General features: G+C 42.4%; 1 protein-coding gene across 1 annotated transcript in view; it reads left to right on the forward strand.

The window, feature by feature from the left end:
• MTCL2 (microtubule crosslinking factor 2) overlaps positions 1-26,988 on the forward strand; it is a 579,413-nt gene that overhangs the window by 493,528 nt on the left and 58,897 nt on the right. The window contains exon 10 of the mRNA XM_086932389.1: positions 25,440-26,850. Coding sequence (XP_086788515.1) covers positions 25,440-26,850 — 1,411 coding nt within the window. The remainder of the gene's footprint in view (positions 1-25,439; positions 26,851-26,988) is intronic.

Below are 26,988 nucleotides of genomic sequence, written 5' to 3' on the forward strand. Positions count from 1 at the left end.
TAGGAACAATTCATAACAAATACAGGGCATTTAAAACTGAGTCCTGGTGAAAGCCTGGGACCCAATAAGGCTGTTGGGAAGGGCTGGAACATGTCAACAAATAGCTAGGGTGCAGTGGTAGAAACCCCATCCTAATAAGCACCCAAGTAGTGATTGTTTAACCAAACTAAAGGCACCCAAAAATAAAGGGAAATGTATGTGGTTTTTTAGGTATTTTTATTCAGAATTTAAGACTCCTTTGGACGAAATATCCAAAGTGTTCCTGGAATATGGTTGAGCCTGATTTATAGATAATAGGGTTAGAGCTGATGATGAAGCATGACACCAATAGTGAGAGTCCCTAAAAACATTCAGTTTCTCTCTCTCTTACAGTCTATGTTCAGCATCTAAAGTGGACATTACGAAGACACCTCCAATGGGTTTCTGCTTGACTTGAGAATAGATATTATAATTAAGGCTCCCTGTTTTCCGTTTTTACTGATTTCTATAGATAAATAGAGGCAGAAAAAACATTAATTTTCCTGTCTGTATTTAGTTTAAAATGTGGATAAAAACGGAAGTTACGTTATTTAATGAGTGAATTCTAAATGTAGTCAATCATGACAGCTAGGCCAATAGTTGTGTGGATTAACAGATAAGGGAGTTAAAAAAGATAGTTTAATAATAAGTTAATGGGTCTAGCCAGCTTTAGATGTGCACAAAGTTGATACTAAAATTTCATATTTTCATATAAGTGCACTGACTTATCAACTGTGGGTGTTTCTATCAATGAAACCTGTCATTCATCAGAGTATGAGTGCACGTTTATTTGTTGAATAAATGTAGAAATATGCTCATTTCATCTTAATTTTTTCAAAAAATCTAAAAGAAATATGGATAAATACAGAGAGAAAATTAACAAAAAATAAATGTGGAAATGTAAAAACATAAGTACCATAAAGCAGGGAACCCTAATTAGACCATGTTCCCCTGCTCGTGGGTGGCAGCATCCCTGGCTGCTTGGTACATCGTCAGAAGTCTGTGGGCTAAAATTGACCTGTATTTATTGCTAAATTCTGATGGAAAACAGTCAGAAGATTGAATTCTGCCCATCACAATGTCTGATTGCTGTTTTGACTTCCTCTATTGTAAATTGCATATGGGTTAACACGTGTAGCCTTGCTTCATCTATGTAATGCACTATCACTCATTCGTCTTTTTTACATTAGGTGCGGTAAACAGTTTGCATTATACTCTCACAGGACTTTGTTGACCTCATTCTGAGTAGTGACTAATTCCCCCCCTCAGTAATCCCTAGTGGCGAGAAGGGCGCTACCCCCCCTGTTGTATATTAACCAAGGCAGCAGTTGGCCTTCTTTTTCTCCTTCAATGTGGCATGGTCCGAATACAGTCTATAACCAAAAATATGCATTTGGTCAGTCATTTGTCGACAGAATGCCCTAACCAGTACCAGATTTGCACTTGCCTGTAAGTCCAATACCTCTCTAAGGTCTAATACACGTATTTCATCTTCAAAGAGCTTGACTGTCTATTTAATGTGTGACTTTCCTATTGGTCTGCAAATATATTAAGTCATTTTTGAAAGCTTCTCATCCTATTAGTGTACCACCTGCTAAACCAATATTAAAAAATATGTAATTGTTGTACTACTAGTAAGAACAAGCACCTTCAATCGTTGCATCCTGTGAACTATGGTCACACAGAATGTAGAAGCTTGCGCCAAAATATACCTCCACCACCAGCAATACCATATACCCCTGTGGCATCACCTTCAACATGGCCACCAGACATACGTCTACAATTTGTGAAAGTTAGAATGCACTGCATGAACTGGAATCGTTTAATTTGTTATGGGGAGCAATCGGTACACCTACTTTGCACAACAATTAATAACCATCAATGCTAGTTCCCCCCTCAAAGTTCATATAGTCCTGTATGCAAAGTGAATGGTTTCAGTGCAGCCCGCTCAGACCACGCATCTTCGCAGGATGAGCACACACTAAACACCAGACGTACCACTAATTCCGTACACCGTAAATAATCGCCACATGCCCTTTTTAAGGCAAAATTCTATAGTCAAAACACATTTTTACCAGTGCGGTCTGCCTGAACCACGCATCATCGCAGGCTCCACACAAACGGCCCCTACCTCAGTGCACCACAACTCATGAACTCCTTACGATAGAATGTTCTGTGTATTATTTCACATACAGTGCTCCTACCTTTGTACAGCAGAAGTCCTAAACCATTTACGATTGAATATCTGTGTATATCATGATTAGTATTCTACTTGTTACCAACAACAACGCAATAAAATGGAGTCGAGCACACGTGCCCGTACCCACTTCAACTATCTATCTGTGCCTGTGTATTTATTGTGTTTGTAAAATGCTGCTCCTCCGCCCTACCACATTGTTGTGCTATAAATAGTGTATGCAACCATCTTACCTGTGACAGTAAGTGTGGGCTATTCTCCTTTTTTTTTTTAAGCATATTTATATAGCGCAAAATCAACCCAAAACTATATCCGCTATTAACATGAGCACCGTATTTACAATACTTTTTCAGGCACGCGTACATTACGTCATTACTCTACAATAACAGGATGTGGACGCAACTCCGAGACTCGAACACTGATTTCCAGCACCAAGCTCTACAGTGTACCTGAATTACCACATACGTATATATATTCGCTGCCCTTCATGTGCCAAAAACTACTACTTAAACCTTTCACAGCCCTGTATTACTACAGCTAGAACACCCCACTGAATGTACAATAAATATTCATAGTCGCAAAAATGCGTCATGTCCACTATCTGTTATGTATGCAACTATGAATGAATATAGAGTCAGTGATACCCCCTACCTTCCATGTTGGCCAAGTTATGGGACTTTACAGATATAATCACACATTTGTTTTTAAGACCCGGGTGACGTCAGCACTACAAAACGGACACCGGAATCACTTGATTTCTCATATAGCTCACAACGGGACCACGCTCATAGCTCCGGAATTATGGTTCAGAGCCTCGCGTAGCACTGCCATACGTCAGACCAGCCTACTCCACTTATGCTTCCAGGAAAACACAAGAACAAAACAGTGCCCATATTTCTATTGTAGTGATTTGTTAGCTCCAGGTCTAGTTATCAGAACGGCACACACACACTCCCTCATGGCTGGTATACACCCACACCAAACCCATCCAACACATGCGTCACAACACACGTGACCCTACCAATAAAAAAAGACATGGGCGCACGTGCTCTACGCAATTTTAGAGTTGCTCCCATCCCTAGAGCTGAAATGGCCCGTCCTACTGGTTCAAACTCCTCATGTTGGCCCGTACCACCGAGTACAAGGGCCCACCACTACGTACGTGGCCTCTTTGGTCACTAAGTTAGTGGTACCGCAAGGTGCGGAACCTGCGTTGATGGGAACACGAGTATGTCGTTAGCCATAGCAATATCAACACTCGCCACCATATGTCGGAGTTCTTGGTGGGAGAGCGGGACTGCATGATGTACAATGTGTCCTGTCCACAAAAAGGTGAGCAGTGAGGCCCGGGTGCGCATCGGAGGGAGTCGATGGGCTGCAGCAGACTGGATACAAAAAGGTGACACAGCGATTTAGACGAACGCAGTCCTATATACCATATGTTATTCCATTAATTTTAGCAGGAGATGTTTTTATAATTGGCCAAACGTCCGGAATATAAACTGTACAAATAGTTATTTTTAAATGCGAGAGGGAAGGTGTGTGAAAGAGCGATGTTATTGTACTCCGCATTAAAATAGTAACAAATATCAATAATAACATCTTTCTTTTACTATCTTTTAGATGTAGAGCTTCAGGGTGCATTATGTCCTGGCACGTGGTGAAAAACACACCAATTACAAAAAGGTGAAGTGCGAATATTCTTTTCAGTCACTCTCTCACTTCCTTTCTCCTTTTATAAAGAAATGACGCACAATATTAACTTACTTTTTATCTTGCAGGTTGTGTTTCACAAATTGGTGTCACCCACCCCCCAAAAATTACAAAGATCAACGTTCGAGGATTCTGCTATCATGCGTGGCCATGGTAACAACGTCTTAGAAGGCTGCTTCGACACGTAGTGCACCCTCTCTGAATCACTCCATTGGCACAAGGTGAGCAAAGAAGCTTGTTTCCGAAACAACGACAAGTCATCTGTGAAAGGAGAGAGTGGGTAGTGTGCAGCAGCTTCACTGCATAGGAATGCACAATTACCTTTGAGTAGTGACAATAGATAGGTTACAACAGTCTGAGGAACAGATCCACAAGCTCCTTGCCCACTTTTCTGTCACTTTTAACATGAGAAAAGTGGTGCGAGGAGTTTTTAAATCTGCCTCTGACTTTCCAAGAAAAACACTCACCTCCGGACTCTGCGAGTCAATGGGGTGCAATAGTATAGGTACGCAATATTGAGAACTTACTGCTATGCAGTTGGAGTGCATAGGAGTGCATAGGATACACTACTTTGGAAGAAAAACAGCGCACAGACACCTCCTTACAGTGGAACTTGATAAAATACATTATCCTGAGTGTAAAAAAAAATAAAGCACAAATATACGTGTGTGGTTCTATGGACTATGCTATTAACTTTTTATACTATCTTTCAGATCACTAAACTGGAGGGTGCACTATAAACCAGCACGTGTTTGTACACACAACAGAGGCAAAAGGTGAGCTACAAGTATTTTCTCCAGTATTAACTACTCCATCTATAACTTTCTCTCTCACAGTTTTAATGTCGTTTTTGTCTCTTCCTCTCTCTCTCACTCTCTCTCACATTGTTTCTCTTTCTCTTTTAAAGTTATGGTCGCTGCTGTCCACTCTGCCGTGTAGAACCAAAGCTGAGTTCAAGTGCTGAATTCTGCTGGTCACAGTGTTTACACAAGGTAAGCAGAGTGGCCTAGATATACAATGCCTCTGATTAAATGCATTAGAAGTAAGAGCTTATTTACAAACCCCTTGTGCCACTTTCAACATGTGAAAAGTAACACAAAAGTGGCGTAAGAGTCTTGTAAATAAGCCCTAAAGAATATTGTCCTCCATAATGACTTGATCTCTCACCTAATTCTGTCTCATCTCTAAATCATTTTCAAGACCTGTTGATTTATACTGTAAATCTGACGCAGTAGGCCCTTTCATACAGACACCACTTGACCCGGGCCTATAAGACAAGTGAAATGTATCAGGCACACTGCAGACGTAAAAATAAGGAAATAACGCCAAGTGTTATCTTAACTTGTAATGTTTGGCCTCATTTACTCACATTGATCTAATTTTGAACACTGATTTTCCTTTTTCTTTTGCAGATTATCTACCCTACTACTATTGGAGTCCATATCACATTTTGTTTAATTGTTTTTTTAAAGTTATATTTCTAGTTATTTATTACATTGTTATCTTTAAGTTACGTTTACAGTTATTTATTATTGTTTTAATAAAAGTTAATTAAAAAAAGTATAAGTCTTCTTTTTCTGACATTTCACTATTATTTAGTGTGATAATGATACAGTTAGAAAACATTTAAAAATAGAAATTCTATTTATAATTTGAATTATAATACTGAGGGTAACTATTTACCAGCTCTTTACCAGAGTCTATAGCTACGACTAACTGTTCCTATGGAAACTTTTTGAAACTCCAGCACAGTAACTGTTCCGATTAGCAACATAGTGTGGTGAACTTTTAACCTCTGTGCTCACTTAAGTGTTCCATTAACTGGTACTATGGTAACAGGCAGAAAGCCGTTTGGGGGTAGGGTTGAAAGGTACAGGCTGTACAGAAACCGTTATATTTACCCAGGATCCTCTACTTGACAGAAAGGAAAGCAAAGTAAAACAGAACACTGTATACCACATTTACAACCCCCTTGTACCACTTTCACGTCCAATGCCCCCCCCCTGCATAATTAGAAGTGTGGGGACCTCAACGACCCCCCTCAAGCCCCGGGAACCACCACCCCCGGGTATTTGTGTATTATGGGAGGCAGACTGTGCGGCTCTCTGCCTGGAAAACTGGAGACCGCCACGCGAGACCGCCACGCCCAAGGGCCGGCTCCTGCAGTGTCCCAGGGTGCTTACCTCTGAGACACTGCTGTTTGCTATGAGAAGGCGGGAGTCTCACGGCTTTCGCCCTCCCATAGCAAACTTTATTTGCATTTTGAAAGACACAGCAGTGAAATCTGTTCTCACTTTCAGAATCCAAACCAGATTGCTTTTCCACATGCAAGTTAGCATCTCCCCATGCAGAAAAGCAATGCCAGCTCCCGAAGAACACGGGAAGCCGGCGGGACCGTGAGGGCATTATGGCTCCCCCCATTGTCCCCAACAGTTTTTATAAGACCCAGGGGATATGGTCCCCGGGAATATTAGAAATTAGTGATAGGGGCTATTTTTTTTACCGTAGCATTAAAAGTCTTGCACCCAGCTCAGTGTGGCCCCCTAGTGTGCACGCGCTGGATGCACGACGCATAATCTTTAGGGTACTCGACTACAGCGCCTTTGGTGCACAACTTATAAACGTTTGGGGGCCGGCATTCCTTTTCTACATGGGGAGCTACTAACATGCAGCTCCCCATGTGGAAAAGCAATCTCATTTAGATTTTGAAAGAGAGAACAGATTTCCTTGCTATGGGAGGACGGGATGGACACCCCGGGACACTGCAGGAGCCGAACCTCCCACAATACATAAAGCCCCGGGGAGTGGTGTTTTTTAATTTTACCAATATCTTTGCCGCAGGTTGACGAATCTTCGCAAAAGTTTCAAAACTAATGGGACGCTCCGGTCAGCTCCTCTCTTGAAAGTTTCGGGTGATTTGTCAAGCGGGGCTGAGAAAAAAGGGGAGGTCCTAAAACGCGTTTTCACCATGTTAATTTCCATAGGAACTTTCAACAAAGCTACAGCCCTGCTGAATGGAATTGCACCAAATTTGGCAAAAAGGTATGTCTTGGTTCAGAAAGAGAGCTTTTTTTTGTAAATGGTGTAAATCTGTTCGCGATCCCTCCCGGCACAAGCTTCACTCACATTGGCTACCAACACTCCAAACCAAGAAGTGTTGGCAGCCATTTTGTGACTCAGTAACTGACTCACATGAAAAGAGAAAAAAAAAAGGTCAAAAACAAGAAAAGGGGGCAGGGTACAAACACCCTGACCCCCTAGACCTGCTCAAGGTGTCCCACAAGGACCCCAGGGCCCAAAAAAACATTTTTTTTTAAATCTGCCGCATTTGCACTGGGTGCGCCAATCCAGACGATAACAGAAAGAAAAAACGAAGCACATGCTCCCGTGCTTCGTTGTATTTGAGCCCCCGGGTGGGCCAGGTCTTGGGGGCAAGTCAAATTATGTTGCGGGCCCCCCGCAGCCCCAGGGACCGCCACCTCCCTGGGGCTTTATTTATGATGTGCAGGGGGCATGCATCCCCCCGGGGACTGCCACCCTCCAAGACATTATGTTAAATGAGGTGGGGGGCCTTGCGGGCCCCCCCAAGACCTGGGGACTGCCACCTCCCTGGGGCATTATGAAATAAGTGTGGAATAAGTATCCTGAGGACCTCAGGACACAAGTGGACTTCATCCCCTGAGCAACAGTGCCAAGCGGTATGTTTGCAGAGTGGTGAAAAGGGGGCGTGGCTTCAGACCACCTCTCTGCAATCCAGCTGTGTGGCACCTACTGGAGGTACCTGGTGGGCTAGTTGGCCGCCAGGGACCCTCAGTATTCAAGGGGACTTAAGCCGCCAACTTAGAACGCGCCAGGGGTGCCTTTACAGAGTAGTGGAGAAAGGGGGCGTGCCTTTTCCACCTCTCAGCAATCCCATTGTGTGGGACTTACTGGAGGTAAGAGGTAGGCTAGTTGGCCCCTAAAGGACCCCCAGCAGCGAAGGGGACTTCAATCCCCATCCAAGAGTGTGCCAGGGAGCACGTTTGTAGAGTGGTGGGCAAAATGATAATGTGTGGGACTTACTGGAGGTAATAGGAAGGATAGTTGGCCCCCAAGTATGTCCCTGGGAGCCAACTACCCCTCTTGCTACCTCAAGTAAGTCCTGCACAGTGGGATTGCTAAGACGTCTTCGGAGGCCATGCCCCCCTTTCTCCACCATTCTGCAAACGCGCATCCTGGCAGACTAGGGGATGGGGGATGAAGTCCAGTTTGCCTATGAGGGACTTTGGGGGCCAAGAATCCCTACTGGCACCTCCTAAGCCCTACGCACCGGAATTCCTGAGCGCTGGTCGTAGGCCCATCTCCCTTTCTCCACCACTCTGCAAACGTGACTGCTAAAGAAGTGTTTGCAATGTAATAGGTTTCGCATTTGTGAGAATTAGAGCTATTGGTGTTGTAAATGCAAAATTGTTTTACTAATGTTTTTTGGAGTGGAGTGGATGTACGTTGTGTGTAGTGGAATTATGTGGTATGTTGTGCAGTACATTATGGGGATAGAAAGTATGTGCTAGTTGGTGTATTGGAATTATGTAGAGTGGGATTATGTGTTAAGGAGAGTAATTATGTGATATGGTAGTCTGTGTTGTGGAGTGGTAAACTCAGGTTTAGTCTTCCTCGTTTCCATAGAAGCTCAACTATGAACTCAGTGAGACAAAAAAAGATGGAATCACTGAGGAGCACTTGTGGACCTAGTCAGAGGTATGAGCAGGGCCACTGGAATTATGTGACTGTTTGGCTGCACCGACTCTCGCACAATTCATTTTCTGCATTAGCCACATAATTCGCAAACCTAGAAAGGTCACCTGTTACTTATTGCTAAATGTGGGTGTTAAATTGTTACTAATGGTGTGCAAGCCACTCTTGCTTCCCTCTGCGCCTCTCTTGCCTCTTTCTGCATTTCTGTTCCTTCTTTCTGCATGTATTTTTTTTTCGGCACTTCTCTTGATCTCAGTCTGCAAATCTCTTGTACTTTCTGCACCTCTTCCCTCTTTCTGCACGTCTGTTGACTCTTTCTGCACCTTGTTTGCTTCTTTCTGCACCCCTGTTGTCTCTTTCTGCGCTTGTCTTCCCTCTTTCTGAACCTTTCCTGCCTGTTTTTGCATCTCACTTGCATCTTTCTGCACTTTTCTTGCTTCTTTCTACACCTCTGTTGCTTCTTTCAGCAATTCTCTTGCCTCTTTGTGCACATCTCTTCCTTATTTCTGCACATCTCTTGCTTCTTTTTGCAACTCTGTTGGCTCATTCTGACCTTACTTGCTCCTTTCTACACTTCGCTTGCCTCTTTCTGCACCCCTGTTGCTTCATTTTGCACTTTCCATGCTTCTTTCTGCACCTGTCCTGCTTCTTTCTGCACCCCTGTTGTCAGCTTATAAACTTTATTTCGATTTTAAAATAAATCACAAAAGTCATCACAGAGCAAACACGGGGAACAAATTAATTAATGATATCACTAACACATGAAGCATGAAATGAGTATCACGATCGGTTACAACATTGTTAAAACAATAAATAATACTTTAGTACATTTTAAAAAACCACATCAAGGTGGCAACCAAAAGAGCAGCATCTATTTGTTTTTTTTAAAGCACATCGTCATACAAAAGTAAAAGTAGAAATCCAAGTTCTAGACATTAAATACATGTTAAAAAGATGGAGGAGTTTTATCTGTTCCTTCCTGCAGACCAACGAATCACCCATGCCCAGGCCAAAAATGTGGCTAGGGCGACCACAAGGGGACCTTCCACTGCTGTTTTAAATAATCTGTAGGCCTCACTGTGGTCCCTTGTCCCCAGAGCTAAGCACACTGGTTTCAACCAGCGTCTTCTCGGGTTGTGATACGCTGGACAAGAAAATAACATATGGTTCACAGTTTCAACCCGGCCCAAGCAGAAGGGGCAATCGCTGCAATTAGGATATGAATGAGACCACTTAGAAGTGAACTCCTTTGTGGGTAAGGTTCCTACTCTGAACTGGTGGAAAAGTTTTCTATCACGAGATGAGGTGATTAGATCCCAGTACGGTTCGTATTTGGGTTAGAATTTAGTTTGGAGAAAGGAGCTAGACAAAGTTGGACTGCTGGAAGATGCAAACTGCCTGGAATAGATCAAATGCCAGTATGCTGCCTTGAGCTCTATTTTGCTGGGAAATGGGCTGCCAACTGGGAACTCCACAGTTAATTCATACCCAATTCATAGAGGACATTTTTATTACTCCTGAACCACTCAATTTTATTATTCACATCCATGTCTCGAATTTCTAAGACAGTCGAAGCATAGATGGCAAGTTCAGGAGTCACCCAAAGCCTTCTCCAGTCTGAAGAGTAACAATAGTATTTGCTACTAAGTTGCTCATGGCTAGCAGCTTCTCAGGATCAAGTGCAACCTTACACCATTTAAGACGTCTGGTGTCATTAGTTAGGTTGCCTTCTACAAAGTCTGGACAATCAAGCATACCTGCTCCACAATTGAGACCAGGAGCCCGCATTAGAGCTAAGAGTGGGTTGTGGTCACTCTCAGGCCGGGCTTCCACCTTCATATCTAGCAATTCTGGCCACATTTCCTTATTAATAATAAAATAGTCTATACGACTAGAGCGATGGCCATTGCTAAATGTTGGCATCCCTAATTTGTCGGACTTTGTACGACCATTTGCTGCTCTTAGCCCATGTTCCAGGCAGAAAGCTTTTAATTGGAGGGCTTCTCTCGTCCACTTTTTTATTGGAGGAAGTTCCAGTGGAGGAATCAGCCACTGGTCATTCTCCTCAAAACTAACGTTCATGTCCTCACAATCAAGCGGTTCATAGGTACAGTTGAAGTCCCCTGCAATTATAATGTTACTATTGTCTCTATGATGTATTAAAAACATGTCTACAAGATCAATTGTAGCTGATGACCCCCTCCTTGCTGCCCCCTAGAGTAGACATTAATGAGAATTATGTCCGGGGAGTTACCATTTGAAAGTTTCACTATAAGAATGTCCTGGCAGTCAATGGTAATCTCCTCAAGTTTGTAAGAATGGTGCTGTCTAACCCAGACTAATAAAACCCCCTTCGGTCTGCCCCTGTCAACCCGTACAGCTGGTTTAGAAAAGTTAATGAAACCCTCATAAAATACCAAGTCCACTGCCCAGGTTTCTTGTAGAAAAATGATGTCTTGTTTCTCGACAAATGGGGTCCATTCGCTAGTAACGAGATTAGTTGCCAGCCCCGCTAATTCCACGAGACAATTTTAAGAGCTACACAAGACTCCACTGGTACATTAATTAACTGTCCTGGTTCCGAATTTTACATTGGGGCGGGTGATGCCTGATCATTGATTATACATAATGGACCCTCGTCAATGGCACAAAGCCCCGGTATTACCTGGTGACCCAAACTGCTTTCTTGTGGGACTGGGTTCCCCCCACTACTTGTATTAGGGGCACCACTGCCACTACCTTCTAGGACCTGACTACGAAGGGCTAGACATGACTGGGTCTCTTGACCCAGTCAGTCTATGTCCTCCAAGTTGGTAAATGATTCAAATCTGTTGAAGGTCGGAACAGAAAACTCATACCATCCCTGTGCTTGTGATACAAAGTTACGGTCACCCATAGATGATTTCAGTGGGCGCGTGTCTTTGTAAAAAAACCCTAACGGGACAATATTTATGCCTTCTTCGCTCAAATACCATGAGCCAGACCTGTCAAGGATTGTTTTGACTAGTTGGGGTGACCCAAAATTAACCACCACACAATCGCCTCTACTTATTTTCCTTTGGGGGCCTATCCAATTTGTTCTGCGTGCCATTTTGAAGCTGCTCCCAAATAAGGACCACCCAATCTAGTTTTAGAATTAATTAAATGGAGAGCCTTATTCCTCAGAGAGGCCCAATTTTCCTCAGCACCTGATTGCAGATGCGGTACATTGGTGAGTACAATAGTGTAGGGGGGTAGACTCGGGGGTAGGTTGAGGAAATCATTGGGGTGATGCCTATTCATACCTCCCTGTGAGACCTTATTGATTATACTACACCCCGATGTTCTCTCCCAAGGAATACTGATGGATCAGGTGCTAGGGGATTGCCAATGAGGTGGGTGTAGGATCGATTACATTAGTGCCGATCATAGCGTTGTTACTAGCCCGTATTCTAGCAGGGATCATAGTGGCAGGAACCAATGCTTCATTCAAAGCAGTAATATGACTCAAAGTATTACCTTCTGATGGTAATAGGCGATCCTCAATAGTTGTTAATCTTTGACAGATGACATCCAATTTTAACACCAGTGGTTCAATCATTTTCTGAAGTCGTTCTTCAAACAAGACTAATAGCCTATCCTCCATATCACATAGGATCTGGCTAGAGGAAGTGGAGACCATAGGTACCGGACTAGGAGACTTAGATGTAACAGCCTCTTGAACACGGTCTTTTCTTCTACGAGCAGGCCCTTTAGTTTTGGCCACTTTGCTAGCCTGGTGCAAGGTAGAATGAGGCCCACCCGCTTTTCTTTTCTTAAGTAAGGCTAAAGCTCGACTCTCCCCCTACTTATCCTGGTTTTAATGCTGCTGGCGGGTTAGCACCATATCAGAAGATGGGTTAGTGGGCGAAGGTACTCTATCTGGGGTGGATGGAACTACTAGCACTGTGAGTGAAGGCCCCAACAGATGTTGCTGTGGTTCATCGACTGGTAAACCCACCCACTCCTGGAGACACACTAAAGGAGCCCCAGCTGATACTCTACGGGGGTCGAGAGACAATCTTCTTTGGGTTCAATTTCTTTGATAAGAACAGATTCAGCTCGTAAATGAAATGAATCAAGAGTCCCAACAACCCCCTTTTGAGCAGCCTTAGTCATTGTTCACTCTTAGTCCCAAAACCTACTTGCAATATAAAACAAGAAGTAATAAAACCAAAAATGTTCCCAAATGGCTATCCAGTAACAAACACTAACCAGGTCCTTGTAGATGCCAGGTGGAAACTGAAGGTCGGGTGGCCCAGCCCAGCCTTATCCTGGCTTTGACGGGCACGGACGGGCCCGCCCATGGCCCAGGCTTAGCCCGGGCAGCGCCCTGGCACGCCCGCATGCGTCCCGCGCTGCGTGGGTCCACCTGCAATTTAAAGCGCCTCCGGCGCTGGATGGTGATGCAGTACCACGCCACCACAGGGACTTCTAGGGGGTGTAGTCCCACTGAAGTGAGGGCGCTTGTGGCGGATCCGCGGTAAAACGGCAACAGCCGCCAGCAGGTCAGAAGTCCCGGTGCACAGCGCCTCCCCTGTAGCAGCTCGGAAAAGAGGCAAACTCGGTAGGAAGGTCAAAGGATTATGCGCGTCCCTGTTGTTTCTTTATGTACCTCCTTTGCCTCTTTCTGTACCTCTTTTGCCTCTTTTTGCACCTTTCTTGCCTTTTTCAGCACACCTGTTGTCTCTTTCTGCACTCGTCTTCCCTCTTTCTGTACATTTCCTGCCTGTTTGTTGCATCTCACTTGCTTCTTTCTGCTATTTTCTTGCTTCTTTCTACACCTCTGAGTGGATGTGTGTGTGGACCTAGGAATTAGGGAGTGGGTATGTAATAACTGGCATTGGTGAGTCTATGGTTTCGAAAATGGTAGTCTGTATTTTAGAGTGGGTGTATCAAAGGTTATATTAGGGTATGAGGAGGTGAATCAGATTATCACATGTCATCAGTGATGTTATATGTGACGTCATCGGTAGTGCATTGCGGGGGCGCAAGCTATAGTTAGCTGAACTATAAGTAATAACTATAACAGCCGAATTTCACTGGTTTTGTATAAGTGAAATTTCCAACAAACTAGAAATTCCCTGAAACCTGTGTTTTTTTCAGTAAATTTCTAAGGTTTTTTTTATTTTTTTTATTTCTTTTTGAGTATTTCAAATTTGTTGTTTTAATGTTTTTATTCATGGTATTACATTTATTCCCCCCCCCCCCAATCCCCCGTGTGACGGACTGGTGAACATACGCATATTAACGTCATGAGCATTACATTGTTTTTTTCTTTTTGTTTAGCCCATCATTACATGAACCAAACTTAAGAACAAAATCCTATATACATTACAGCCTTATAGGTACATTAGATTATGTTTGTGAATCCCGCTATTGTGTAAGAGGTTCCAGATTTTCATACCCCTTTTGCGCCGCTGTTTACCTTTCCGTTGGTAAATGGCTATCTCAATATTATGTACCGCCAAATGCCTAGCTAGCCACTGTTGGAGTAGGGGCGCTAACGGCTCGAGCCAAGCGGAAGCTAGGCATAACCGCAGGACAGCCATCGCTAAAAATATGAACTCTTGGCCACTTTCAATGTTATCTGATTCGTCTGCCCCAAGTACCATTGCCTCTTTTGACAAAGTCACCGCTCTTTGAAGAACGGATGAGAAGAACCTCTCTATGTCTTGCTTTAAAGGAATTAACCCAGGGCAAGAAGCAAAGGTATGTATGGAATTGGCTTTAGGTAAGTTGCATCTCGGGCAACAGGTCCCTTTGCCGGTTCCCCATTTTGATATCTTGTCAGGTTTATAATAAAGAAAAAAACTGGTTTTGTAAAATTGTGCCTGAAGTTTAGTGGAGATCAGAATAGCTTGAGCTAGCCGACAGGTGTGTAGAAAGCCTTTGTTTGAAATCTCAAGTTTGCTTTGCCACTTCATTGATGTTTTATCTAGGTCGTCCGGGAATATGGCCAACAGCAGCGCATAAACTCCACCTATAGTATGATTTTTAGAGTGTATGATCATCTCTACTACGGTAGATTCTTCCCCCAATGTCCAGGCCCCCGGTTTGCGAGTTAAAATATCCCTGATTTGGAGGTATTTAAAGAAATCCCGCCAGTCTAAGCTATATTCTTCCTTCAAAGCTTCAAAAGATTTAATCCCCTGTGTTATAAACATGTCCCCTAATTGTGTAATTTCTATTCTATGCCATTTTCTTACACAATTGTCCTTGAAAACCATTGGTGGAAGTATTGGATTGTTCCATATCTGTGTGTAATGTGACATTTGTCGAATTCCAAATGCTTCTCTTACGGCCTTCCATACTTTAAAGGTTTTTTAAATGCTAATTTCTAACTATAACGTCCTTGAAACCTTTGTTTTTTTTGTGTGTGTGTGTATATATATATATATATATATATATATATTACCTACTGGCGGTCGCCAGTAGGTAGTTATAGTTAGGATTTTTTTCAATGTTAAATCTGAAAATTCTATTTGGAATAACTTTGGCGCCGGTTGACGAATCTGCCTGAAAATTTCCTCAAATTGGCCTCGCGGCGTTCCGGTCCTTCCCTGAAAGTTTGGGGGGGATTCGTCAAGCGGGGGCCGAGATAAAAGGGGGGTCCCAAAACGCGTTTTCCCCATGTTAATTTCCATAGGGCGGTCGATTTCACTTTTAGCCCGAACGGCTGAATGGATTTCCACCAAACTTGGCAAAATTGTAGGGACTGGTAGCCCGATGTGCCTTTGCTATGTCTCAAGATATGTGCTCCAGTGGATTTTGAGTAATTAAGGTTCAAAAAAATATATATATCTATAGCCGCGCTCCGGTACGCGCACCGGTACGCGCACCGGGCGCTTACCGCGACTTGCGCGCAGAAAGCTGATTGGCTCTGGGGTGTCTGTAAACATTCTAAACAGTCCGGAGCGGCCGCCATCTTGTGTCTCGGTAGGATCGAGACACGAGAGGTGGCAAAAACAAAGAGGGAAATGACCATAAGGGGGCAGAGTAGACCCCCCTTGACCCCCTAGGTTTGATGTGGGGGCCATAAAAGGGCCCCGCGGAGCAAAAAAAAAATAAAAAAAATTTTTGATTTTCGCGGGGTGAGCGCCCGGTACGCGCACCGGTACGCGCACCGGTAAGCGTACCGGGGAGCGTACCATGGGGAAAAAGAATGACAGTTTTAAAAGTAGCTGTTTAAAAAAAAAATGTTTTGCTGTTTTTTTTTATACATACACATACATATATATAAATGCATATGCATATATATATATGCATATATGTGTATATGTGTGCGTGTAGAGAGAGGTAGAGAGGTAGAGGTGTAGAGGTAGAGAGGTAGAGAGGTAGCGGTAGAGAGGTAGAGATTAGTAGAGAGAGAGAAGAAGAGAGAGGTAGAGAGGTAGAGAGTAGAGAGTGAGTAATAGAGAGTAGAGAGTGAGTAGTAGAGAGTAGTAGAGAGCAGTAGAGAGAGTAGCAGAGAGTGAGTAGTAGAGAGTAGTAGAGTGAATAGTAGAGTGAGTAGTAGAGAGTAGTAGAGAGTGAGTAGTAAGAGAGTGAGTAGTAGACAGTAGTAGAGAGTAAGTAGTAGAGTGAGTAGTAGAGAGCAGTAGAAAGTGAGTAGTAGAGAGTAGTAAAGAGTGAGTAGTAGAGAGTGAGTAGTAGAGAGTAGTAGAGAATGAGTAGCAGAGAGAATAGTAGTGAGTAGTAGAGAGTGAGTAGTAGAGTGAGTAGTAGAGACTAGTAGAGAGAGAGTAGTAGAGAGTGAGTAGTAGACAGTAGTAGAGAGTGAGAAGTAGAGAGTGAGTAGTAGAGAGTAGTAGTGAGTAGTAAAGAGTGAGTAGTAGAGAGAGAGTAGTAGAGAGTGAGTAGTAGAGAGTAGTAGATAGTGAGTAGTAGGGAGTAGTGAGTAGCGAGTAGTAGGGAGTGAGTAGTAGAGAGAGAGTAGTAGAGAGTAGTAGAGTAGTAGAGAATGAGTAGTAGACAGTGAGTATTTGAGAGTAGTGGAGTAGGAGAGAGTAAGTAGTAGAGAGTAGTGGAGAATATTCCAAAGTTTGGCACAGCACCACTTTCACAATGAGTCCAATCAAATCATATCACTTAGAGTCCTTATTGAAGCGCTGAATCTTGGTGTATATTCAAATGCTTTTATTTTCCTTAAGTTTATGTACCACAGCCAGCCGAAAGGTTTCGTTCTGTACAACAGAACTTCTTCAGGGCGTTCTTATTTCCTTCAAGTTATGTCGGTATCCAGTTGTCATATAACTAGATATTTCTTCCAAATGTTAGACGAGACATAAGTATATTCTTATTCAAAGTGACTAGGTATCAATTTTACCCACACAATTCGGGCAGACTTGAGTAATTTATAGCATCCTCAAAGTCAGTCTTTCAAAAATTCCAAAGTATAGGACATGATAATCCAAATCCAAATGTTTCTCAAGAAAAGTAATTTACAATCGTTCGGAATATCGGTGTTTGGGCAGATATGATCCAGGGACCCCCAGTATGCAAGGGGAATTAGTCCCCCCTCTACAAACGCGCCAGTGGCCTGCATTGCAGAGAGGTGTAACAAGGGTGTGGCCTCATTACACTTCTCTGCAATGCAGCTCCCTCGCGCATACTGGAGGCTCCTGGTGGACCAGTTGACCCCAGGGGCCCCCAGTATGCAAGGGGAATTAGTTCCCCCTCTGCAAACGCGGCAGTGGGCTGCGTTGCAGAGAGGTGTAACAAGGGGCATAGTCTCATTACACCTCTGCAATGCAGCCCCTGGCGCATACTGGAGGTTCCAGGTGGGCTAATTGGCCCCCAGGGGCCCCAGTATGCAAGGGGAATTAGTTCCCCCTCTTCAAACATGCACGGGGGCTGCGTTGCAGAGAGGTGTAAAAAGGGTTGTGGCTTCATTACACCTCTCTGCAATGCAGTCCCCTGGCGCATACTGGAGATTCCTGGTGGGCTTTCAGGTCTTATATAGTTAGGAATTAGCATTAAAAAAACCTTTGAAATTCACTGAAAAAACCATAGGTTTCACACCAGTTATAGTTAGGAATTAGCATTTAAAAAACCTTTGAAATTCACTGAAAAAACCATAGGTTTCACACCAGTTATAGTTAGGAATTAGCATTTAAAAAACCTATTAAATTCACTGACAAAACCATAGATTTCACACCATTTATAGTTAGCTGGAAATTTTACTGACATAAAACCATTGAAATTCCCACGTTATAGTTAGTTGGACTCACTATAACTTGCGCGCCTGTAATGCACTGCTGATGACGTCACATATTACATCACTCATGACATGGTCAGTGACATCACTCATGACATCACTGATGACACCATCCTTGTGACAGAGTGACAGACCTAATTTCAGTGTAATGTAACGCTTGAAACACATATTCAAAAATAGAAACAAACATTTTCAAAAAAATGGAGATACCCAAACCAGTAACAACAACCAATTAAGTAATTCCACCATCTATATACACATCCACTCATTCACCAACAGTTCTATATAGTCACTCATATATATACTCACTCATCATATGTAGTGATACACCTATACATCCTGTTACACATCAGCAGTCATCCAAAAGTTACTCACACACATACTCACACATGCAAATAAACTATTGAACATCCATTTATTTGTATATACATTTATACACACACTACCACCTTACTTCTAAGGAAACTTACCCATACTTACTCTCTTAAACAATCACTTATAGAAACACATACTTATTTAAACAGGAACTCCTACAATCTCTCACTATATATACTATACTCACTTATATACATCAATACTCACATATACTAGATTAAAACATATGTCGTTACTAATGAAGACACTAGTGAGACAGTCATTCACTCACTAACACACACATATACACACTCATCCACCCATACAGTCCTGCACATATGCTGTCTTCAAAACACATACAAACAGTGAGTCAGTCACCAACCCCTGCAGCCACTTATACACAAAGAGAAACACTGATACAAACATTTAAATATTTAAACAATACTCGCTAATATATGTATTCACTAAGATACACGTAATAAGCCAGTTACCCAACCAATTTTTTTTAAAAAAAACATCCATTTACACACTTATTTAAACATTTATTCTTCCATCGACCTTTACAAATACATATATAAAACAAATTTATTTTTCAGAAAGACACACATTCACTGGATGGTGTCATCAGTGATGTCATGAGTGATGTCACTGACCATGTCATGAGTGATGTAATATGTGACGTCATCAGCAGTGCATTACAGGCGCGCAAGTTATAGTGAGTCCAACTAACTATAACGTGGGAATTTCAATGGTTTTATGTCAGTAAAATTTCCAGCTAACTATAAATGGTGTGAAATCTATGGTTTTGTCAGTGAATTTAATAGGTTTTTTAAATGCTAATTCCTAACTATAACTGGTGTGAAACCTATGGTTTTTTCAGTGAATATATATATATATATATATATATATATATATCCTACTGGCACTCGCCAGTGATTAGAAAGTTATACTAGGTCTTATTTTCCATTGCGTATTTGTACCACTGAGCGATTAATCTCCGGATTCTTTATAAAGCTGATTTTAATGATTTTAAACACCACAAAGCACTTTTTCAAGACTGGAGAAGTACAAAAAGTCTAAGAGTAATGTACTGTAGAAATAATGCCCACTTTGGCTTATTTACACAACCCCGCAAATTAGGCCAACTCTATGAGAAGAGGTTAGACTAATACAATGAATGAGTGTATGTTAATGTTACACAAGTTGATACATTATGAAGCCTAGTGATTTATGGATTTATCCAGATATAACCAAGGCGGTAAAGTATTATAATTCAGTGTATCATATATTTAACAATAATATATATTTTTATTGGTAATAACCGTGTTGTGACACGCGGTCAGAATTTACTTACTGACTGCCTATTTGAATTATGCACTATCGTGCTGCAATGAGCGGAATTGCAGAGGAACATTGTAAATTAGGAATAACGGTACTGCTTCATTAACACTGCATGAATTAAAACAAATGAAATCAATATTAATAAGTGTGTAAAACTACCAGTCTGTTTTCACTGTTTATTATCACAGAGTACTGCACGTGGTAAGAGAAATAGACAAAAGACTGCTTGTAACACCGCCTCGGCATTGGTGAGCAAGGCTGTGTACAGCCGAAACGCATACAATGGTGGTCAGACAATAAAAATATAAACGTATCCACAGTCGGCGACGTCATCCTCCTTGTTCCAAGGGAGAGGTGGAATTCCTACGGACCAGCTCCTGTGAGGTCCGTTAAGGCGACGCGCCTTTCAATTTGGAGAAACAGCAGCAATTCACAAGAGAACATAACGAAGGGAAAAATAAACTATATATATATATATATATATATATATATATATATATATAGATCTTTATCTATGTCAATGATAATATATGCAAGCAAAAAAAATTCACTCCACATCAGCACGAAGAACAGAACAAACGTCGGAGAATGAAAAGAGGTATGAAACAACTGAAAGGAAGGAGAAATATACATTTATACTTATATCTACATATATGTGTGTGTGTGTGTGTGTGTGTGTGTGTGTGTGTGTGTGTATGTGAGTATATATATATTTCTCCTTTCTTTCTGTGGTTTCATTCCTTTTTTTATTGACCGAAGTTTGTTCTGTTCTATATTCTGATGTTAAGTGGAGTGCAATTTGTTTTGCTTGCATATATTATCATTGACATAGGTAAATATCAATAATTAATACATAGAAAATGTTGCTGAATTAGTGTAGGCTACGAAGATCACTTGTATGATCAGCTTACGAAGATCTCTTGTAGGAATGCAGGAATTATAGCCGGCAACAAGCTAGAGATAAACATTTCAAAAAGCAGAACAATGCTGATCAGCAGACATCAAACAGCTAAATAGCAATTCCAGCTAGAGGGAAAAAAGTTAGAAGTAGTATCTTACTGCAAGTATCTAGGGTTCTATATCGACAACAGGCACAACCACCGGGAGCAAAAAGCTTACATGACTCAGAGAACAAACGCCTTATCATTTGCCTTCAGGTCCTTATCAAAAAATCCTAAGGGGCCATCATTTAAACCCTTACTAGCAGTAATAAAAGCCAAAACACTACCAACACTATCATATGGCCGTACGGATTTACGCGGGAAAGACGCCGACCTGCTAAACAAATCTCAGGTTACAATCTACAAAAGAGTCTTTCAAATTCATCAGGCAGCATCCCCAGCACGGGTTAGACTAGAATTTGGGGTAACCAACGAAACGCTGCGGAGAAGGTTTGCAACCATCAAGCACTGGTACAGCCGGAAGCAAAATACTGTAGACTCTGAATAGAACAAGGCTCTGTGGGACGAATTAGAGAAAGATGAAAAGTCTCCATACAATCACTATCTAAAATAGCCATTATTAGAAACCTGTACAGGTGAGCTTTGGGAAATGAACCTGCCCTACTCAGCCTTTAAGCAAACCATAAATAAATCGGCAAAACTTCACCCGGAAGCTGTTAGTCCAAGGTCTAATCATCTCACGCCTGGACTACAGTAATGCACTCTTTCTTGGAGCACCGGAAGCAACGTTCAAAATCCTGCAACAAGTGCAGAACGCGGTAGCCAGGCTGCTGCGGAACGTTCCGGCCAGGCAATCAGCCAGGCCCGCTCTAAAGGCACTCCATTGGCTCCCGGTCAAAGAGAGAGTGACCTTCAAGGCCCTCTGTATTGCTCACAGGAGCATTCAGGGGAAAGGACCTGCTATTCTGAAGGACATGATTCGGCCCTATAAGCCCACTAGAGCCTTACGCTCCGATAATAAACACCTCCTTCAGATAAAGAGAATTAGGAGAGCCCGTTCAGGTGGCAGGAGCTTTTCTATTCATACTGCACACGCCTGAAACTCCCTCCCACTCTCACTACGCTCTGAACCAAACCTGCTCAGGTTCCGGAAACATCTTAAAACTTATCTATTTCCAGAATAACTCCAGATCTGTTCTGCTCCACACAGGTAGCTTGCTCTGATTCTCTATAAGCGTTGGGATGCCTCTGGGTAACCGTGCGCGGTACAAAATTCGTTAATAATAATAATAATAACTTGTTGCTAGTTGATAAAAATACTTTCAGTACGAGAAAACATGCTTGGATGGTAATGACTAATTATAAGACACTCACCCCAGTGCCATATTTAAATATCACGTTCTCGGCCTACAGAAAGCTACAACTAATGGCCTTGCATCTAGGCAAACTGCTGTATATGGTAAACCAGCCAACTTGGGTCTACAAAGGGTCAAAAGAATGTAGACTATGTGGGAGCAGCAAAGAGGACCTTGTACACCTAGTCTGCGCGTTTCCTAAATTACCACAAGCATGAGCCTCTTTATTAAAACACCCCATGAACAATAGAGGTATAAGGACTTGCAGATCGGCAAATATAGCGGACTTGGATCCAACAGACACTTCATTGAACTGCCAACTATCAAAGTTCCTCTCCGTGCATGTGCAAGCATTAAAAAAATAATTTTGTGTGTTGTTCCCTAACATCAAATAAGACGGACTTTTCAGAGGCAGATCGTGTTTTCAATACACAAGGGAGATCAATGCAAGAACTCTGGGAGGGACATTTAAAATTTTTACATAGCGGATTTTGTGTCAGTTAATGGCCAGATTTACTAATTGCAAACTATGTACTTTGAAAACGTCTGCTTTTTATTAATAATTAAATCGACTTAACTATGATATTTCTATATAAACTTGAGTGTTAATAACATTAGCCAGACGTCTTAGAGAGACCCCCCCCCCCCCCATTTGTTTCATACCACTTAATGCTTGGGTACTTCTGTCATGTCAGCTGGTATTTGAAGAGCAATGTATGGGACTTGAGTGCTCTACCTTGTTTGGGAGTGCTGAGAGGGCACAGGGTGCATGAGTGGTTGAAGGGAGTGTGGGGAGAATCGTTTGGTGTGGTGGGCAAGTGTTGTAGTGGACATGCCTGCTCGGGTAGTGGTTCTACTACATCTGAAGGCCCTGTGTTGGCCTAAAAGGAGTGAGACCTGTGCGGTTGCAGTTCTCTCATGGGACATGGTTGGGTCAGATACATAGAGTCAGAGGTGAGCTCTGCTTGCTTTGACCTACAATACGTCCGTGCTGTAGTACCCTTCTCTGATCACCTACCTGGGAGGAAGCTGGATGGTTCTACCAGACGAGCAGAAATGCTGGCTTGTAATTGGACAGTAACTGACCCCTGAAGAAAGGCACACCCCAAGATGCAATCAGGGAAATGTTTTTGAGCACTATGATGTCATGGGTTTTATCACAGAAAGGAATGGATGCATACACAGTGCCTAGAGATATTTGTAAAGCTACTCAACAGGAGACACTTATGTACGACAGAAGCGTGCACAGAGCCGTCATCACCAGTAACATCCTGCATCTATTTTAGTTAGCCTTGTATCTGAGAAATGCCACAGTCCTCCCCCCCTCATCTCAGAGGCACTGACAGGCCTATCGTCACAGCCCATCCCACACCTCAGAGGCACAGACTGGCCGTCTCTAAGCCCTCCCTCATCTCTGAGGCACAGGCAGTCCTTCTCTCATCCCTCTCCTCATCTCTGAGACACAGACATGTGTACATCCTCAGACCTTCCCGCATCATAGTGCTTTGTCACTCCATTTCTCTTCCTTCTTCCCCTTCCCCTTCCCAACTTCTGGCCTGGGGCAAGCTTTTTAGCCATGTTTGTAAGTTACTAGTTTGGGGACTGTTCTTGGCATTGTTATAGCAAAAACTCAACATCCTATAATGCACATGCTGTTAGCCTAAACACCCATTGCGGTCTGTGTCGCACATCTGATTTGTTGTCTGTAATTCTTCATCTGTGTCTGTGGAGGCGGCTGTCATTGTAGTCCCTTTTCTAGGTCCATGACAGCTGTCAAATAGTCCTACTTTTATATCGTTGGTTACTGCAAACTATTCCTACTTCTTTGTCTATGAACAGTCCCAGTTTTTTTATTTGAAAACATCATCACTATAAGTTAGAGGGCCACAGAGTGAGATCAATAATGCCCTCAACCCCCTCACAGGGAGTTCTGCCATGATTCTTATTTCATGAATGTTACTTAGCTATATGTGGGGAATGTGTTACCTTTCATTAATTAATTATTATACGTTTAAATAAAATAACACTATGCCGTTTTTCATCAGGAGATCGTGGTTCTCCAAATCCATTCATCTTTTTCCCCCTTTTTGAGATTTGTTTCCCAGCCTTGTTTCCACAAGCTCACACATCTTTGAATTATGTGGTCTTGCACAACCCAGATTTAGGCATTCACATTTTAACATGGCCAGGACCATGAATCTCATAACTCATATATGGAATTAGAGAAACGGACAATGTGATAATTAGTACTCCCACTGTCAGTTGGAAACCCCCTATATGCAACACTGTTAGCGCATGCATTGATAGCTCCATCATCCATGGTCCCTGCACGTTTCACCGGAGGCGAGACTGGTTAATCTGTTTTTTCCAGGCCTGCACCAATTAAGAAAGTTGAATGATTACTACTTGGGACACCCACATGCATTGTGCTTCCTTTCAAAGGAATGCTTCCTCTCTTAAAGGAGTGCATGTTTGGACAAGAGGACCTACGAAGTATACTTGTCATTGGCAGGTCGAAGGTGCCCATTCTCTTTATCCTTTCTGTTTTCTTCTTGCTGAAGAATCTACCCATTAGTTTGTCCATGGGACAGTGTCCCGATTGTAACTTCTTTATACCTCATGTGCAGGCTATCCATTATTCCTAACACCATTCTGCTTATTCCTCTGCTATCTTCCAGAACTATTGCATTAGGCTTTATTTATGAGTTTACCCGGGGTGCAATCTTACTTGGGGGAGGTGGAGCGGGCGGTGTCCGCATGCACACATAATATTATCAAATACATGTAACCCTCATTTTTAACAGATTTAACAAGTAGCTTCTGGTCCTTCACCTAGGTGCTAGGTTATACACAGGTTTGGCGCTTGAAAGATCCTGCTAACTAGGAGTAGCAGAGTCCTCATAAAGGTAACTTTTTCGTTCTGCATCAGTTGTTAGTGCGACAGAACAATAAATAACATGCAGCGTATGTTGCATAACTGAGCAGAAAGTGGCCGTATTCCCTTTTTTGAGCAAAACAGTGAAAAAAAGTGCATTTGTGGTATTACAGCTCAGTTCTCTTATGTCAGAAATTTTAAAGTGGCTGGGTTACTGCATCACTTGGTGGTAATTCGATAATAAATTACACCCATCAAAAGAATTGTGGGGAAAACATTTACAATTTACATTGTTAATCTAGTAATTTGTTACTGCTAATTATTTATTCCCTGTTTTTTCCTATGAGCACCGGACATTGTGTTATGAATAAAACTTAAAAATGGATCACATATGCTGTAACCGTGCAAAACCAACTGACTAAGACATGTTTTGGAAATGCAGATTAAAACAATTTCCCTTTTTCTAATAAGCTTAAATAAGTGTTGCTTAGTTTTAACTCAGCTGCTGGAAACATCCTAATCATATTTGTCAAGGGAGTATATGCTCCTCAACAGGAGAGTTATTTTTACAGGTAAGTACCAATTCTGTATTCTCATTATAAGCAACCAATTGCAAGAGAATGCCCATGTTTTCTTTCTTGGTATGTAGCAATATCACTACAGCTTCCTCATAATGGTTTATGTTTCTCTTCTATCACCCCCTACCTCTTAGAACAAAGTCTTTTCCTTCGATGTCAAAGTTTGAAAATGGGACTGAAGCTTCCCCTTACCTGCCTGGCAGGAATGGCCCAATTGTAAATGAAAATCTTAGAGCTGCACGGTTTGTGGCCAATGACCTGGTCGATTCATCGGCGCTAAACCAAAAAAACTGTTTCTACATGAATAATGACAAAGCTCTGGCAGAGCATCTGACCAAAGATAATCTAGGCATTTCTTCCTGGGACTACACTTTGACAAACACCTCCAGGCAAATGACTACCCAGAAACAGATGCAAAGGAGCTACACAGCACCAGACAAGACAGGCATTCGTACCTACTACAGTCCCCCAGTTGTCCGAAGACTTGAGACTTCGTTACCTAAAAATGAGGAAGGAAAGAACATGATTGAACCTGGCTTTCTGTTCACCATGGCCACACCTAAAGACATGAGCAGATCTGATAATTTGTCAGAAAACACCTACAGTAGATGGCTACAGAACGTCTCGAGACAGCAACATGAAATGCTGGACACAAGAAATGTCAAGGAGTCAGCGGCTTCAGTTCCTTTATTCCCCTCTGCACTGGGTGACTTTGACATTTCTGGAAATATGAGTGATGACATGAAAGAGATCACCAACTGTGTTAGGCAAGCCATCAGATCCAGTTCATTGGAAAGGAAAGTGAAAAACACTTCTAGTCAGACTGTTGGATTTTCAGATGTAGGCACACAGACAATCAGAATGGTGAGCATTGGCCTTCAAACTGAAACCCTTAGGAGAAGTGTTCATGTCAAGAGCTGGTCACCACGAAGCTCTTCTTTAATCTCTGCTCGCAATAAACAGCTTTCATCATCATTGGATAAGGTCCACTCTCGTATTGAAAGACCTTGTTGCACACCCAAATATGGTTCTCCAAAGCTTCAGAGAAGATCTTCCTCCAGACTGGATGGTTCCAAAGAACGAAGCTTGTGTAGTCTCAATCAGAGTAAATTAAATGGATCTGCATGGGCTAGGTCTACCACGACCAGGGACAGCCCTGTGCTGAGCAACATCAATGATGGCTTGTCTAGCTTGTTCAGTGTTGTCGAGCATTCTGGAAGCACAGAATCACTTTGGAAGCCTGGTGCTCAAGAAAGTCCAGCAAAGCCAGATGCCCCTAAGTATGGCATTGTACAGGAGTTCCTAAGAAATGTGTGTGGTAGTTCTCAAAGTCTCACTACCAGAGCTGAGAAGAAAGACCGAATAGAAGACGTCTCAAAAAAACAAGACATTCTATCCACTGTGCCTCCTCAGTTGGATATTGTTCCAAAAACCCTACATAAGAAAATTTTGAAACAAACAAACAGCGATGAGGAAAAGGCACTGCCTTCAGTTCAAAGCAGAAAGGATGGAAACCTTTTCGATGCAGATGTAATATCAACTGAGGTAATTGTTGACATTCTTTCTATTAACATACAAGGTTTACTTCTGAACAGCTTGAAATGTATACATAGTTCACAGTTGCAGTACACACATTATTTTGTTAGGCAACCTTTGTAACACCCTGATATTCAGTGGTAAGAG

Source organism: Lissotriton vulgaris, chromosome 7 (genome assembly GCF_964263255.1).
Source record: "Lissotriton vulgaris chromosome 7, aLisVul1.2, whole genome shotgun sequence".
NCBI lineage: Eukaryota > Metazoa > Chordata > Amphibia > Caudata > Salamandridae > Lissotriton > Lissotriton vulgaris.